This window comes from Lagopus muta, chromosome 25 (assembly GCF_023343835.1).
Source record: "Lagopus muta isolate bLagMut1 chromosome 25, bLagMut1 primary, whole genome shotgun sequence".
Taxonomy (NCBI): domain Eukaryota; kingdom Metazoa; phylum Chordata; class Aves; order Galliformes; family Phasianidae; genus Lagopus; species Lagopus muta.
In genome coordinates this window covers 3,888,487-3,904,631 of record NC_064457.1, presented here as the reverse complement: position 1 = coordinate 3,904,631, position 16,145 = coordinate 3,888,487, and the positions used below count along the sequence as shown (strand labels likewise).

The 16,145-nt window shown below is 64.5% G+C and overlaps 3 protein-coding genes across 4 annotated transcripts in view; 1 reads left to right on the top strand and 2 right to left on the bottom strand.

Moving 5' to 3' along the window:
* MYO1D (myosin ID) overlaps positions 1–1,215 on the top strand; it is a 70,686-nt gene extending 69,471 nt beyond the window's left edge. Inside the window, exon 22 of the mRNA XM_048927053.1 lies at positions 56–1,215. Within this exon, the coding sequence (XP_048783010.1) occupies positions 56–212 (157 nt within the window). The 3' untranslated portion in view covers positions 213–1,215. The remainder of the gene's footprint in view (positions 1–55) is intronic.
* A 265-nt stretch (positions 1,216–1,480) lies between these two features.
* On the bottom strand, positions 1,481–3,365 carry CDK5R1 (cyclin dependent kinase 5 regulatory subunit 1). Its single transcript, XM_048927062.1, has one exon. It carries the CDS (start codon positions 3,324–3,326, stop codon positions 2,424–2,426), a length of 903 nt encoding a protein of 300 aa, XP_048783019.1. The 5' UTR covers positions 3,327–3,365; the 3' UTR covers positions 1,481–2,423.
* A 590-nt stretch (positions 3,366–3,955) lies between these two features.
* PSMD11 (proteasome 26S subunit, non-ATPase 11) lies at positions 3,956–10,398 on the bottom strand. Of its 2 annotated transcripts, XM_048927059.1 has the most exons (14): positions 10,243–10,398; positions 7,969–8,070; positions 7,545–7,669; positions 6,908–6,979; positions 6,741–6,798; positions 6,185–6,379; positions 5,958–6,102; positions 5,807–5,867; positions 5,617–5,679; positions 5,381–5,506; positions 5,089–5,124; positions 4,884–4,935; positions 4,498–4,640; positions 3,956–4,425 (listed from the first exon to the last, which is right to left on the bottom strand). In XM_048927059.1, exons 1-13 carry the CDS (start codon positions 10,331–10,333, stop codon positions 4,498–4,500), a joined length of 1,269 nt encoding a protein of 422 aa, XP_048783016.1. In that variant the 5' UTR covers positions 10,334–10,398; the 3' UTR covers positions 3,956–4,425. The 2 variants fall into 2 exon arrangements, with proteins under 2 accessions (XP_048783016.1, XP_048783015.1); XM_048927058.1 differs by lacking the exon at positions 3,956–4,425 and having other exon boundaries at positions 4,533–4,640; positions 5,089–5,222; positions 10,243–10,391.
* Positions 10,399–16,145: the final 5,747 nt, after the last annotated feature.

The window sequence follows — 16,145 nt, the reverse complement described above, 5'->3', positions numbered from 1 at the left end:
GGCCGGGCGTCGCGCGGTGCGGGCGCTGTGCTGACCGCCGCCCTTTGCTTTGCAGCGAGAAGCGCGCGCTGCGCGTCAGCGTGGCTCACCCGGTGCAGTGCAGCCTGCACGGCAGGAAGTGCTCCGTCTCCGTGGAGACGCGGATCGACCAATCGCAGCCGGATTTCACCAAGCATCGCTCCGGGTTCGTCCTCTGCGTGCCGGGCAAGTAGCCGCCCTGCGGCCCCGGGAGCGGCGCGGAGCTTTGGGGCTGCGACCGCCCGGCCCGTGGGATCCGTTTGGAGGCGCCGCGCCGGACGGCCCCGAAGCTCGGCGCTCGACGAACCCGAATCCGGGAGCTCCGCGGCCGCGGTCGCTCTGCGACGGCTCTGCGCGGCCGCCGTGGGTCGGGACGATGGGAAAAGCTTCTGAATTCTCCCCCAAAGCATTTATGGTACCGATGCCCCCCCCGCACCCCCACGGCGGTGCCTCAAGCCCCCCCTCCCGGCTCTGCGGGAGGACCCAAAGACACCGCAGCGGGCCGGCGGCGCGGCACTGACCGACGGCACGGGGCGGTGCGAGGCTCTGCTGCCCGCTCGGCTGGGGCTCCCGGTGCAGAGCAGTTGGGAGGCCTCTCCGTGCCGGCTTTGCCTTAATTCCCCCTGCATTGCCCCAAATGTTCCCGTGACCTTCAGACGCCGCGTGCCCCCACAGCACCGCTGCAGTGGGGCTGCGCTGCGCCCCGAGGCTCCCCACGGCCGCACCGCGGCCCCGCTGCAGCCGCTCCCGGCACTGCCGGTCAGGTCGGGACTCACAGCACGATGGCAGAGATCAGAAATCCCAGCAGAGCCGTGGGGCAGCGCTGGAGCCCGACGCCGCCCATCCCGAGGGCAGCGGGACGCGCAGCCCCTCCTGGCCCCGTTCGGTGGGACGTGGGGCCGCCCCACGGCGCTGCGGCCATAGGGACGTCCCCACGGCCCCGGCTGCCCTCTGCCCCGACCCCCCTCCCCCGTCCCGCAGCCCCCTGGCGGTGCCCGCTTTGCACTCCGGGCTCTGAGCAGCACTTTGTGCCCCGCTGCTCCGTGCGGCGAGGAATGGCGTGGAGGAGATTGTGGTGCTGCGGGATGGCAGTGCTGTATGTCACGAGACGTCTGTATGAAATGCATCATCTGTTCCAGCTCTGGTTTTATATATATATATATATATATATATATATTAAAAATGTATAGAGAGAGAGTTCTGCTTTGTTCCCACGAATGAACTGCTGCTGCGCTGCGTTGGGGCGAAGCCATAAACGAGCTGCTGCTGACCCGGGGCCGCGCTGCAGCGACCCCTCTTTATTTGTTTGTTGTTTTCAAGTCGTCGGCATTTGAACGTGTAAAAGAGCAACAAAAGAACCTGCCGTGCCTCCACCGCCAGCACTCAGCGCGGCCGTGGGGGGCGGATGGGCCCGGCGGGGGGGGGGGGTGACCCCCAGCACAGAGAGCAGCGTGCCGTGTGATGGATGCTCAGTGCGTTTTATTTCATCAGCACAGTACAAAAATAAATAAAAATAAGGGGGAGGGGAGGGGGGGGCATTAAATTACAGGCACACGGGGCCCCGCGACACGGTCTGTCGGGTTATAAACCACACATACGTACAAACGCACTAAACACACACATACAAAAAGGAGACGAAGATATAAATTAAGAACAATACCCACCAATTTGGTCAACAGATCTACGGAGGAGATTGCACTAAAAAAAAAAAAAACGGACGCGTGGAGCTGCAGCGGATCCCAATGTACAGCGATGGAGGAATGGCACCGTGTGCGGCGGGGCTGCGGCCCCGCTCCGGGTTGGGTTTTTTTGTTGTCGTTGTGTGTGAGCGTGTTTTTTTTGTTGTTGTTGTCGTTTTTTCCCTTTTTTTTTCGGTTTTTTTTTTTTTCTTTTTTTTTTTTAATTCCCGAAGACACAAAATGCTCCGATGGCTGCATGCGCGATACCACTGTCAAAGCAACGATGAGAGAAGGGAGGGTGGGGGGCTGGCGGCGGTTCCCCGCTGGTTGGGGTTTGTCCGATAGCAGCAGATGCCGTCCCGGAGGTCCTTCCAACACTCCCGGGTCGGTGCCCGACGGGAACCCCGACCCGCAACCACCGCCGCGGGGTCGGCGCTGGGGGCCGCGGCCGCCCGACTGCAGGGGACGCGGACGGGGCGGCGCGGGGCTCCAACACCACGACCCCTCCGTCGGTCACTTCAATGGGGATCGTCGGTGCCGGGGTCACCTCGAAGGGAATCGGCGGCGGGCCGAGGAGAGCCCTCCTCCGGGCCGCCTCGGAGAGGAGAACGGATGGGGCGGCGGGAGCCCCGAATGGGGGCCGCCTCGGTGGGGATAACGGACGGGGGGAGGGGAAGCCTCCGGCGGAGTCACCTCGGGGCGGCGGCGGTCGGGGCGCTGCGGGGCTCACCGGTCGAGCCCGATGAGCAGACGGCCCTTCTCCTCCGCGCCGCTCTCCTTCTTGAGGTCGGCGAAGACCTGCGTGAAGAAGTGGGGGTCGGCGTTGACCTGCAGCATCTTGGGGCTCATGAGGTCGATGATGGAGAGGCAGCGGTCCCAGAAGGCCTCCTTACAGCTCTCCACCAGGAAGGGCTTCAGCGGGTAGGAGATCTCGTTGCCCATGTAGGAGTAGGAGAGGTACAGGCAGGTGAGCAGCACCGCCTGAAGTTCGTGGTCGCTGCCCACCTCGGCCGAGATGACGTCGCGGCACAGCATGTAGAGGAACACCACGTTGGCCGGCGTGATGAAGCCCTGGTCCTGCCAGCCCTGCAGCAGCAGCGAGCGGTCCACGGAGCGCAGCCACAGCACCGGGTCGGTGGGCGAGAGGTGCTTCAGGCGGTAGCAGCGGCGGCACAGGAACTCGCCCAGGCAGCGCAGCAGTTCGCTGGTGGACGCCTGGACCACCACGCGGCGCGGGGTGGCGGTGGCGGCGGCGGGACCCCCGGGGGGGTTCTTCTGAGCCGGGGGGAGCGCGGCGGCGGAGGAGGAGGAGGAGGAGGAGGGCGGCGGGGGCGCGAAGGTGGCGAGGTTGGCGCAGGAGAGCGATTTCTTCAGGTTCTCGTTGTTGAGGTGGGTGACGTTGCTCTGGTAACCGCCGTTGGGCTGCACCTTTTTGGAGCTTTTCTTCTTGGCCGAGACGGCGGCGATGCGCTTCCAGGGCAGCACCGAGATGAGCGAGTGCCGCTTCAGGCCCTTCTCCTTCGCGTTTTTGCTGTTCTGCACCGCCGTGTAATGCCCCACCGTGGCCGTCCCCTCCTCGAACAGCGGGGCCTTCCGGTAGCTCGGCGACAGCGACAGCACCGTGCCCATGGCGCCGGCCGCCCGCCGGGCCCCGCCGCCCGCCCCGGCCCCGGCCCCGCTCCGCCGCCGCCGCTCAGCGCCGCGCTCAGCCCCGCCCCTCCGCCCCTCCGCCCCGCGCGCTCCCGCCGGCGCAGTGCGCGCCCCCGCGCCGGCCCCGCTCCGCCCCTCCCGCGTCGCCACGTGCGTCCGGCGCGCCGGCGGGGAAAGGAGAGGCCGCGCCCCCTGCGCCGCCAAGCCACGCCCACCGCGCGGAACCACGCCTCCCCATTGGCGCGCTCCGCGCTGACCGCGCCCCCGAGCGGGGCTTTGGCCACGCCCCCCCCGCCCGGCGTTACGGAGCCGCGCTCGGCTGCCCGCAGCTCAACGGGAGCCGCCGGCAAAGGGAGCAACGCGCCGCTCGGCACAACGCCGACGCTCCGTGCGGGGCGGGCGGCACCGGGCGGCGCCTCAGGGCCCCGCAGCTCAACGCGGGCACGGGAACGGCTCGGAGGCGACGCGGAAGGCGCTGGCAGCGCAGCGCGGCTCTGAGAGCCGCACAGAAGCCCCCCCCCACCCCCAGCAGCTCTGCCCGCAGCTCTGCGCTCCCCCCGCATGCAGGGGAGGGAGATGAAAGTGAAAGAGAAGAAAAAAAACCCAAACCAAAAAAACCTCATTTTATTGGAACTCATCTGAACATCAGATACAGCGGTGGTGGGCAGCACAGAACCGTTCAACGCGGCGGCGGTGCCCAAAACCCACCCAGAGATCGGGGGTGGGGGGAGGGGAAGACGTGGAAGAGGTGCAGTGCTGAGGAACGGGGCGGTGCGGGGCATCCAGCGCTGCGCGGCGGCTCCGGGGCCAGTGATGGGGGGGCGGCCGGGTCTCAGCGCCCCAGCAGCGGCGCGAGGCGGAGCGGAGGGCGCGGAGCGGCCCCCAGTGCACGGAGCGGCCGCCGTTCGTCTCCTGCGTTCCGCCCAGTGGCGGCGGGGAGGGGCGCGGCTGGGGCCGCACCGCAGGAACAGCACCGGGAGGGGAGGATTAAAAACTTTCCGAGCGAAAAGTGGAACAAAACTTCTCCTAAAGGATTCACTCTCCCGTCACACACACACGCGGAAGCGCAGGGCCGGCTCTGCACAACACGAGGGGCTGTGAGCAGGGGGGCACGGGGCGCTCCTGCAAAGCGCGGCTGCGCCCCGCTCACCTATGTCAGCTTCTTGGCTTTGTTGTAGAGCGAATCCACCACTTTGCTCATGTTCTGAATCGTCTCCAGGGCGGCTTCGTAGGTTTTGTCCACGGGGGGCTCATCGAAGATGATGAGGACGCCCTCGCCCTGGTCGAGGATCCCTGCGAGGCACAGAGCTGCAGTCATTGGGTGCCAAAGGGCTCCGTGTGCCCCAAAGCACAGCCAGAGTGCTGCCATGGGGCTGAGCACAGCTGGGCAGCACTGAACCGAGCGCTGATTAACGAGCAATTAATGCCCCGGATTAACGGAGGGGCAGCGACGCCTCATTGTTACCCCACACCGTGGGCAGCCTGAGGGGTGCAGAGGGGCAGGAGGGGACCCAGGGCAGCGGTGCGGGGTCTCACCATGGAACTTCTTGTCCAGGATCATCTGTGAGAGTTTCCTTTCCACGTCCGCCTGGAAATGAAGCGCACAGATGTTGGGAAACGCTCCCAGCGCCGCCCTGCTGACAGTGGGGCACAGCAGGGCAGGGCAGCCCCACATGCAGCACCAACGGCTGTGCTGCAGCTGAGCCCCTGACACTGGGGTGCCCCCCAGGGCCGCCCTTACCTTGGAGAGCTTGATGAGGCCGGAGATGTGCTCCATCTGTAAGAGCAATGGCGCAGCTGCAGCGCCCCTCTGGGCAAGGGCTGCCGAGGCTTCCCCACAGGGCCCAGACCCACGCATGTCGCAGGGCTGACACTCTGCAGGGCCCCCCAAACTCACTCCCTGCCCCAAACGGCTGCAGCCTCAGCCCTGCCCTACCACAGGAGGGGCTGCTCCTCCCCCCTGTGTGTCAGCGGAAGGGGAGCAGAGTGCAGCAGGTGTGCAGGGCCCCCAGCAGCACTCGCTGGGCACTGACCTGCACTCGGGAGAAGGGCTCGATGACTCTGATCAGGTTCTGCTCCAATAAGTTGTCGTAGAGCTTTGCCAAGTGAGTGTTAATGATGGGGTCGTCCCGGAGCTCCACTTTGTAATCCGTCAGCGCCTACAGAGCGGGAGCAGTGAGCGCAGCACGGCCACCCCCAGCAGAGCGGAGCACGAGGGGCCGCAGTGTGGGGCACCGCAGCCCCCAGCCCCGCAGCTCCCCAGCTTCACCTTCTCAAAGTCCGCCAGTGAACGGTTCTTGCTGGCCTGCGCCACGCACTTCAGCGCCTCCGTCTGCAGGGGAAGAAAGGAGCCGCTCGCCTGCGGGGTCGGCAGCAGCGGGGCGAGGATCGGCGCCCAGCAGCACCGGAAGCCCTGGCTGCCCTCCAGCAGGACAAGCTGCTCAGAGCCGCGCTCCCACCTGCCTCCCCGCGTAGCGCAGCGCCAGCTTGCCGCTCACCAGCGCCTGCACGTCCTCAGGGCTGTGGGAAGGAAGGAGCACTGAGCCGCGGCCGCGTTCCCCCCCAGCACCGCCCGCCACCATCCCCTCTCCCAGCGCCGTCGCCACGTACGCGTTGAGCATGATCTTGCAGAGCAGCATGTACTTGAGGGCCGTGATGGCCTTGGGGTTGTCGATGGAATCGTAGCCCTCAAACGCCTCGTAGAAATAGGAGTAGGCCGTTTTCCAGTCCTTCTCCTCCGCCGCGTGGATGATCCCTGCGTGAGGGGGGGCGAGGTGGGGCTCGATGGGCGCCCACAGCTCCAGCAAGTGGAGCGCCACGCCGAGCTCCTGCGGTACCTGACTGCATGTCCAGGGCAGCCTGCAGCTTGGGGGGGCAATAGATGGCGTTGGCCGTGGTGCGCGCAGAGGTGAGCGCGGCGCGCGCCTTGGGCAGGTTGCTGAGCGCGTGGTACGTCTTGCTCTCCAGCAGCTGCACCTCCACCAGCAGCGCTTTGTCGTCCATCTTCTTCAGCTCCCGGAGCAGCTGGGAGCCTGCAGGGACAGAGCAGCTGAGCCAGGCTGCAGCACACGAGGCCAGGAAGGGCAGGGAAGGGCAGCGGGGCACCACGCGGCTGGGACGGGGTGGCGCGGCCCCATGGCTTCAGCACAGCCGCACAGGCGCCGCTCCCGGCCGACATGGCAGCAGGGCTCCTCGGGTCCCCAGAGCTGCGGGACACGCGCCCGCTGAGGCCCCACGCTCCCAGCCCAGCCCTGCTCCTCCCGTCTCAGGCCCCAACGCTCCGACGGAGGAGCGTTTTGAGAGCAGCCGCGGGAGCGGGGCGCCACCAGACGAGCAGCACGGCTCCGCTCCGCGCAGCTCGCGGCCGCTGCCGCCGCCCAGCGGGCAACTCACCGAGCTGCAGCGCCTCCTGGTACCGCTTGGTGTCGAAGTACAGCGAGACCAGCCGGGCCTGCGGGCAAGAAAGGACTGTGGGCTCACGCGGCGGCGCTCCGACCCGTGCGGGGTTCGGCCCCGGCCGGGGAAACGCCGCTGTGAGCCGCGGGGTGGGAGCAGCGTACCTCCAGAGCCTGGCGGAGGAAGGTCCTCTTCTCAGACTTGGCCCACTCGATGCACTCCAGGCACAGATCGACCTGATGGGAGCAGAAAGAGCAGCGCTGAGCTGCCCGCCCAGCAGCACGGCCCAGGAAGGACAGCTGCTGTCACCTCTGGGTTTGCTCCAGGTGACAGTGATCCCCACCGCCCAGCCCGCAGCTCCATGCAGGCACAGCTCCCAGCGCTCGGTGACAGATGTGAATTACAGCTCCCAGCACGAGGGAAAGTCGAGGCCAGGCTTTCCCCAAGCCTTACAAACCCAAAGCACAAACCTTCCCGCACACACGTGGCTCTCAGGAGCTTTTCCTCACCCCCAGGACAGCCCTGCTGTGCTGGAACAACCAAAACAAAGGCTGGGCTCTCTGAATTGCTTCCCTGAATTGCTGCTGAAATCCCAACTTCTGAACCCCTGGGTTTGGTTTGGAAGCTCTGGGCGCAGCAATGCTGCTCCTCGGGGGCGGCCGCACAGCCCAGCACAGAGCAAGCAGAGGACGAGGACAGCCCTGCAGCAGCTGCCAGCCCTGCAGCCCTCAGCCCTCCTCATCAACCAGGACGCCATGGCAGCCGCTCGTTAAGCAGGTGAGCAGTGGGAGGCAGCCTCACCTCCTGGCCCGTGGCCGCCTCCATGTCGAGGAACAGGTCGAGCAGGGAGCGCACCAGGCGGGCGGCCTTGGCCTTGCTGATGGAGTTCAGGAACGGCCGCACGTATTTCAGGAGCCCCCCCAGCTCTGCACGGGGGGAAGCAGAACAGAAGCACAGCTGGGCGACCTCAGCACCGCAGTGCAGAAGTGCTCCTGGCACAACACCGAGTGTCTTCTCCCCCACCAACCCTGTCCCAACCATCTGAAAGTTTCATCAAAGCCCAGCCGCTCTCCCTCCGCCCCTCCTCCCCCAGCTCTGCTGAAGGCTCGGTAGAGCAGCCCCCGCTCCAGGAGGTCCTTCGTGCCCCAAACGCCCCAAATCCCAGCACAGACACCACAGGCACCGAACGCAGCCCCCAGGACCAGCGCTCCCAACCCCCCCTCACCTTCTGCCTGCCCCGTCTTGGCCAGCAGCGACCCCAGCTCCAGGATGCTCTGCTCCTTGACCTGCACCGCTTCCTCATCGTTCTCCTGGACGTCGCGTTTCACTGGAAAAGAGCACAGCAGTGCTGGGGGCCCCCGGAGGATCGGCGCCGCTGTCACACAGCACAGCAACAGCCAGCGGTGCCACGGCCAGCGCCACTGCGACATGCAGCCTGTGCTGCCCAGCACAGGGGCTGAGGCCCCACACCCCCAGCCCTGCTCCCACCGTCTCAGGCCCCACGCCTTGCCTGTCCCCCAGCCCCCCAACCACCTCCATAGCACACACCACACACCTTGTGCACTCCTCAGCCCTTAGCCCACACCTCACACCCCATAACTCCTAACCCCCACCTCCCACCCTGTACCCACAGCCCCCACCCCACACTTTATACCCCACACACCCTCTACCTCCCAACCCACACCCTGCACCTCATGTCCCCCAGCCCACACCCCCCAACCCTCCATCCTACACCAAAGCCCCACACCCCACTCACACTCCCCTCACACCCCTGACCCACAGACCCTCACCATGACACCCCCAGAATCCCCACACGGCGCTGAGGGCACCCCAAGCACTGCCCTATGGCACCCCTGGGGAGAAACCCCATATCCTATATAAGCATTCTCCTTAACCCACATCCTACATCCTGGCCCATACATCATAACCCCATAACTCACACCCTGCATCACATACTCCACACGCCCTCTCCTGTACCCCATACATCCCATAACCCCACACCCCCCAGCAGCCCCCATCCCACCCCAACCCCCACCCACAGATCCTGTGACACCCCAGAGCCCCTCACACAGCACTGAGGGCGCTCCACCTGCTGCCCCATGGCACCCCATCAACTCTGTGAAAGGGGAGACAGCAGCAGGACAAGGGGAGATGCTTGGAAGCTGAGGGAGGGCAGATGGAGGTTGGATGTCGGGGAAGTTCTGTGCTGTGAGAGCGGTGAGGGGCTGGAACAGCTGCCCAGAGAGGCTGTGATGCCCCGTCCATCCCTGGAGGTGTTCAAGGCCGGGTTGGATGGGGCCCTGGGCAGCCTGGGCTGCCATGAAATGTGGCAGGGGGTTGGAGCTCCGTGATCCTTGAGGTCCCTCCCAGCCCAGGCCATTCTGTGATCCCTGGGGGTGAACCCCATGTCCCCTGACCCCACACGCCCACAACGCAGCCCCCTCACTCCACTCTATGGCTCTCACCCCCCACCCTGTATGTGCCACAGCGCTGTTACCCCACAGCCCAGCAGCTCCCCACCCCCAACAGTACCTGCTCCACCCCAACCCCTGTCCTGTCCCGACCCACAGCCCCTCACCATCACACCCCACAGCCCCTCACACAGCACTGAGGGCAACTCCAACTTCTGCTCCGTGGCACCACCAGAGGAACCCCACATCCCACACAACCCACATCATGTCCCCGTAACTCACACCCCACGTTCTCTACCCAAAACCCATTACCCCATTCATCCCATACCCCCAGCAGCCCCTATCCCACCCCAACCCCTACCCATAGACCCAGAGGAGGGCACTGAGATGATCAGAGGGCTGGAGCAGCTCTCCTATAAGGGAAGGTTGAGGGAACTGGGCTTGTTTAGCTTGGAGAAGAGAAGGCTGCAGGGAGACCTCACGGTGGCCTTCCAGTGCTTGAAGGGAGTGGATCGACAGGAGGGGAAACGGCTGTTTGTGAGGGTGGATGGTGATAGGACAAGGGGGAATGGTTTTAAACTGAAACAGGGGAGGTCGAGGTTGGATATGAGGAGGAAGTTTTTCCCCCAGAGGGTGGTGAGGCACTGGAACAGGTTGCCCAAGGAGGCTGTGGATGCCCCATCCCTACAGGCATTCAAGGCCAGGCTGGATGTGGCTCTGGGCAGCCTGGGCTGCAGGTTGGCGACCTGCACACAGCAGGGGGTTGGAGCCAGGTGATCACTGTGCTCCTTTGCAGCCCAGGCCCTTCTGTCACTCTGTGATTCTCACCACCACTCCCAAAGCCCCTCACACAGCCCTGACGGCGCCGCAGCCGCTGCCCCACACGTCACAGCCCAACCCCACGAGGAGCCGCAAACCCCAAACCCCAACCCGCCCCCCCCCCCCAATCCCCGCCATTCCGGACCCGCCGCCCCGAGCCCAGCAGGCCGCGCCGCGCCGTGAGTCAGCAGCCGGCCGCGCCGCGGGACGGAGGGGGCGGGGATCGGCCGGGAGCCGCCCGAGGGATGGCGGAGAGCCCCGGGGCTCACCGATGGAGTGCAGGATGCCGATGGACGCCTCGCGGTCGGTGGACAGCAGGGACTGCGCGCGCTGGAACTCCAACACCGCCGCCGCCGCCATCTTAGCTCTGCTCGCTCCTCCTCGCGGCCGGCGGCGGAAGCCCCGCCCCCTCGGGGACGCCCACTTCCGGTGCGCGGGATGGCGGGAGGTGTAGTCTGCGGAGGGGGCGGGGCCTGGGGGATGAGGAAGATGCGCCCACTTCCGGCCGTGAGGGCCGATGGGAGTTGTAGGCCGGGGCGTCCCGGCACCCGCATGGCGCCCGACATCGCAGCCCCCAAACCACAGCCCGCACCCTTCACGCCGTGCTCCACCCCCACGCCCCATAGCCCGCACCCCACACCCCATATCCCACATCCTGCACCCCACATCCTGTATCCCATACCCCGCACCCCACACTCTGCATCCCCTGTCCCACTCCCCATACATACATCACATACCCCATATCCTCTATTCTCTCTCCTACATGCCATACTCCTCTCCTAATACAAACCCCTCACCCATATCCCACACTCCGTATCTGATGCCCCATATCCTATAACCCGTATCCCCTAACACTGATCTCACACCCTGTACCCCACACCCCCCACCCCACACCCCAACATCCCATATGTCCAGCACTCCATATCCCCTAACGCATCTCATGCCCCACATCCCCGTACCATACCCCATACCGCCACCCCACACCCCGTATCCCACACCCCACATCCCCGTACACCTATCCCATCCCCCATCCCCCATCACGCTCCCCCATGCTGTGGCTCTGCCCCACATCGCTCACCCCCGCAGCCCTGGGCCGCCCCCAGCCCCGCCGCAACCCTTGTCCCCATTACTGCCCCCACATCCCATAATTGCCCCCAACCCATAACTGCTCCCCACTCCCCATCACTGCCCCCCACCCCACACGCTATAGGGCGGTTCGCTGCTCTGTTTGGGCAGCGCTCCTCGGGCTCAGATCACCTCCGGTTTAATGAATGGGCGCAGCTGCAGAAAAGCCCCAAAAACGAAACCGGGGTTTGTGGAGGCCCAGAAGTGGGATTTGGGATCACAGAACTGCAGAGATGGGATTTGGGATCCCGGATCCCCACCGTTTGTGGGGCGGGCGGCAGGGGGTGACGCAGCCCCACGGAGCGGCACGGAGGCTCCGATCCGGGGCGTTTCGTTCCTCCGCTGCGGCCGTGGGGGGGTCGGGGGGTGCGCGGGGGGGGAGCGGGAACGGGCGGGGGGGGGGCGGGACACGAAGAGTGAGAAATTGCGTTTGGGGCGAGGAGAAACCGCTATGGAGGAGGGGAGGAGAAATGGGGAGGAGGGATAAAGAGAGAAATGGGAGAGAGAGAGAAAAGGGCGGAGGGGGGGAGGGGGGAAAGGGGAGAGGGAGGAAAAAACAGAGGGAAAAAAGGGGGAAAAAAGAAAAATTGAGGAAAATAGGAAAGAAAAGCAGAGAAAATGGAAAAGAGAAAAAGAAAAATAAAATCGAGGGGAAAAAAGAAACAAGAAAAATAGAGGAAAAAGTAGAAAGAAAAAAAGAAGAAAATGGAAAAGAGAAAAAAAGGAGAAAAAAAGGAGGAAAAAAGGAGGAAAAAAGGAGGAAAAAAGGAGGAAAAAAGGAGGAAAAAAGGAGGAAAAAAGGAGGAAAAAAAGGAGAAAAAAAAGGAGAAAAAAAAGGAGAAAAAAAGGAGAAAAAAAGGAGAAAAAAAAGGAGAAAAAAAAAGGAGAAAAAAAAAAGGAGAAAAAAAAGGAAAGGAAAAAAAATAAAAAGAAAAAAAAAAAAAAAGATAAAAAAAAAAAAGAGAGAAATGAGGAAATAAAAAGGAGAGGAAAGAGAAGCGCCAGGCCGGGCGGCAGCACAGCGGGGCTCAGCCCCACACACACAGATCCCAAACCCGACCCACAGCCCCACAGCTGCTCCTCCTGCTGCTCTGCCCCACTGCCTGCCGCGTGTGTGGTGAACCTGCAGCAATGGGGGAACCTCATTAATGGGAACCTCATTAATGGGAACCTCCATCATTGGAGGAACTTCCATGAGTGAGAACCTCCAGCCGTACCAACCTGAAGCCGTGGAATTCCATCAGTGCAAACCTCCACCAGTGGGGGAACCCCCAGCAGTGGGAACTTCCACCAGTGGGGACCTGCCAGTGGGAATTGCCCTTCCGGCAGCATCCCATCAGCGGGGGAACCTCCATCAGTGTGAGCCTCTGTTAATGGGAAACCCCATCAAGGGGGAACCTCCATCAGCTGGGGAACCCAAATCGGTGGGAATCTCCATCATTGGAGGAACTTCCGTGAGTGAGAACCTCCAGCAGTACGAACTTCCATCAGTGGAACCTCCATCATTGGGAACCTCTGTGAGTGGGAACATCCATCAGTGGAGCCTCCATCACGGAGGGAACCTCCTTCAGTGGGAACCTTCCATCATTGGGAACCTCCTCAGTGGAACCTGCGTCAGCGGGGCAACGTCCACTGCAGGGAAACCTCGGTGACAGGGAGAACGACGGTGGTGGGGAAACTGATAGGGGAAGCTCCATCTCAGCAAGCCCCTGCTGTGCAGAAGCCTCCATCCTGGGGTACCTCAATAATGGGGGAAGCTCCCCCAGGGGGGAAGGCTCCGCCAAGGAGGAGAGCTCCAGCGTAGGACAAACCGGCATTGTGGGGAGACAGCGGGGAGGAGCCTCCATCAGGGGGGAAACCTTCGTCAGGAGGACGTTTCCATCATGGGGGAACCTCTGGTGTGGGGCGGCGCCCAGCAGGGGGGATCCTGTCCTACAGGAAACCTCCATCGAGGCGACCTCAGTCATGGGGAAACCTGCATCCCTGCGACACCTCCATACCGGGGGAGCCGCGCCTCCAGGGCGCAGAAAAGCCCCGCGCCGAGCAGCGCTCAGCAGGGATCCGTCCCCCCCCCCCCCACGCTCACCCCTCTTTCTGCCCCCGCCCCCCTCTCAGCGCCGCTCTCCCCCTCGCGCACCCCGCGCTCCCCCCGCGCCTCTTGAGCAATAAGGCTGGGATTAATAAAGCCGCCGAGCCCTCGCTAATGGACTCCAGCTGCAAAAACATTCCCTGCATTCAGAGGCTGCTCTGTCTCCGGAGCTCCGCGCGCTGCTCAGCCCCGGCCGAATTCCTGCCCGGCCCCCGCGGGACAGCTGGGCCGGAAAAGCCAGCGTGGATGGCGGCCGTGGGGAGGGGGGTGTGGGGCACGTGGGGGTGGGACGGGCGGGGGGTGCCGGGGGGGCACTGCAGCACTGATGGCTGCGAGGAGGGAGGGGCCGGGCCGCCCCCCATCTGTCCCTTGCTACCTTTCCGTGTCCATCCATCCCGTGTCCATCACCCCACATCTGTCCTTCCAGAACCAGCCATCCCATGGGCACCCATCCCGTGTCCAGTCACCCTGTGTCCATCCATTCCATGTCCATCTGTCCGGTGTCCGTGAATCCCATGTCCACCCAGTGCCTACTCATCCATGTCCACCCATCCCATATCCATCCATCCCACATCCATCCATCCCATATCTATCCATCCATCCATCCATCCACCCATCCCATATCTATCCGCCCATCCCATATCCATCCATCCATCCATATCCACCCATCCCATGTCCACCCATCCTGTGCCACCTGCCTGTATCCATGCACTGTGTCCACCTGTCCCATGTCCATCTATCTGTACCCCTCCATCCTATGTCTGCCTGTCCTGTGTCAACCCACTCCATGTCCACCCATCCCATATCAGTCTTTCCATATCCGTCCATGCTGCGTCCATCTGTCCCACGTCCATCTGTCCCCCGTCCACCTACCCCACGTCTATCACCCCACATCTGCCTGTCCCACACCCCCCCATTGCTCTCCATCCCTCCCCGTCCATCCCATCATCCCTGGACAAACAGGGATGCGCTGAGCCCCCAGCCCCGTGTCCGTCACGCTGCCCCATCTCCTGCCACGGATGTGGGCCGGATGCGGGGCACCAGCTCCCCCCCGCTCCCATCCTCACCTCCTCCGGGATGGGCGACCCTGCGGGGTGGGGAATGGGGACAGGAGACGGAGGAACCCAGGGACGCGGGGACGCCGCCATCCCGCAGCGCTCCAAGCTGAGCGGCCGCCACCGGGCCGTGCGGGACGTCGGGGCCGCCCCACATCAGCGGGACCAAAGCCCAGGTGAGGCATCGGGGACGACCGCGCGCAGTGCGCGGCGACGGGGCAGGGCTGTAATCGGGCTCCGCTGCGCCGGGCAGCTGAGCAAACAGCGCGGGGCTCCTCGGCGGACATCAAAGGCTGCACTGAGCAGCGGCGTTTGCCGCCCCTGCGCTTTGCTCCAACGGGACGGGATGGGGGCAGCGCGGCCACGCGGCCCCAACCGCACTGAGGGCCGCCGGGGTCCTGCGGGCAGCGGCGGGGTCGGCGCCCGTCGTCACCGACGCGGGGCTCCGCGCTCCTGCTGCGCTGAGGGCAGAGCTCGCGGCGCCCCGTCCTCGTGGTGCCGGCCGGACGCGGGCGGCCCCTCGTGTGGGCGCTGAGGGGACGCACGAGGCGAAGCCTCCAGCTCCTCCCAACCGAAAAACTCCCCGATGAACCCCTGCGAGGCCCCGGCCCGCTCGGCCCCCCCCCCCCCCCGCAGGAGTGCGGGGCCCCTCAGCGCGGCCAGAGCCCGCATCGCTGCCCGCGGCCTCCCCCCGTGCCCGGCGATGCTTTCAGCCCCAAGCGGAGCCCCGCAGCCCCGCAGCCCCGAACGCGGGATCCCCCCGCAGCCCCCGGCCCCACATCTCCCGCACGGCCGGGGGGGGTTGGGGCCAAACCCCACCCGACCCATTGTGTTGCGCCCCCCAAGGCACAGAAGGAAGCGGGGCACCAAACCTCGGCCCCTCAGGGTGGGGCCCCCAGCACAGCTCTGCCGGCCCCCCCCCCCCCCCGGCTCATCGCTGGAAAATCCAGCCGGATCCAAGGAGTTTTTCCTTTCCAAAACGCGCTGGAGACGCGCGAGGCGCTGCCGTAACCCCTTCGGGTCCTTCCTGCCCCAAACCCGGCACGTTTCATCAGTGGCGCACGCAGGGTTTGGGGACCTGCGGCTGCTGCCGGCCCTTCTGGGGAAGGGAACGGGAACTCGCCGCTCCGGCTGCGCCACGCAGACCCCGCGGGGCTTTGGGGCTGCCCGGCTCCCAGCCCAGCCCGGCTCCGCTCCGCTCACCACCAACTTTTTTCCGCCCCGCAGCACAGCGATGCCGCGATGACGGCCCCAAAACTCCCCGTTTCCAGCCCAAATCGCAGAGCCGGCCCCGCTGGGATTCCTCCACGCGTCTCCCAGCTCCCGCAGCCCTAATCCTGCCGAAAATGCCAGCTATTTCCTCGGGGCCGCGGCTGCATCGCGCCGTCAGGAGCCCCGCGCAGGGAATCCTCTGCGATCGCTGAAATTTAGGTTGTTTTTTTTTTTCTTTTTTTTCTTTTCCCCGTTTTTTTCCCCCCTTCTCCAAAAGCTCTTTGTCTGCAGCCGGAGGGGCCGCACAGCGACGGCCCCAAAGGCGGCCCTGCGCCGTCCCAACCCCAGGAAATAAAACAGAGCCGCGAGGAGAACAGCAGCGCTTGTTTCACTCTCTGTATTTGCAGTTGCAGAGGTGGGGAGGACGCAGCAGGAGAGCCCCGAGGAGAGCCCCAGCCACGGCCCGGCTCCTGGGCAGGCCGCCAGAAAAGCGCTGACAGCACGGCGCTTTCTGCTCCGTGGCTGCTCTGCTCCCCGTTCCTGCCTGCTGGCTCTCTGGCAGCCCGGAGCCCAGCACAGCCCAGCACTCGGCTTTGGCTTCTTTTCCCCCTCTTTTTTTTTTCTTCTTTTCTTTAAATAGAAATATATAATTAAATTTACAAGTGCTATTTACAGGTTTAATTACAAAAAA

What these genes read in the sequence shown, in the direction of transcription:
- PSMD11 (XM_048927059.1), bottom strand. Translation starts at nt 10,333, where the DNA reads ATGGCGGCGGCGGCGGTGTTGGAGTTCCAGCGCGCGCAGTCCCTGCTG. An exon ending in TGCCCTGGACATGCAGTCAG is followed by an intron (nt 6,103 to 6,184) that starts GTACCGCAGGAG and finishes CCCCTCACGCAG; the next exon opens with GGATCATCCACGCGGCGGAG. An exon ending in TGCAAGATCATGCTCAACGC is followed by an intron (nt 5,868 to 5,957) that starts GTACGTGGCGAC and finishes TCCTTCCCACAG; the next exon opens with CCCTGAGGACGTGCAGGCGC.
- CDK5R1 (XM_048927062.1), bottom strand. Translation starts at nt 3,326, where the DNA reads ATGGGCACGGTGCTGTCGCTGTCGCCGAGCTACCGGAAGGCCCCGCTG.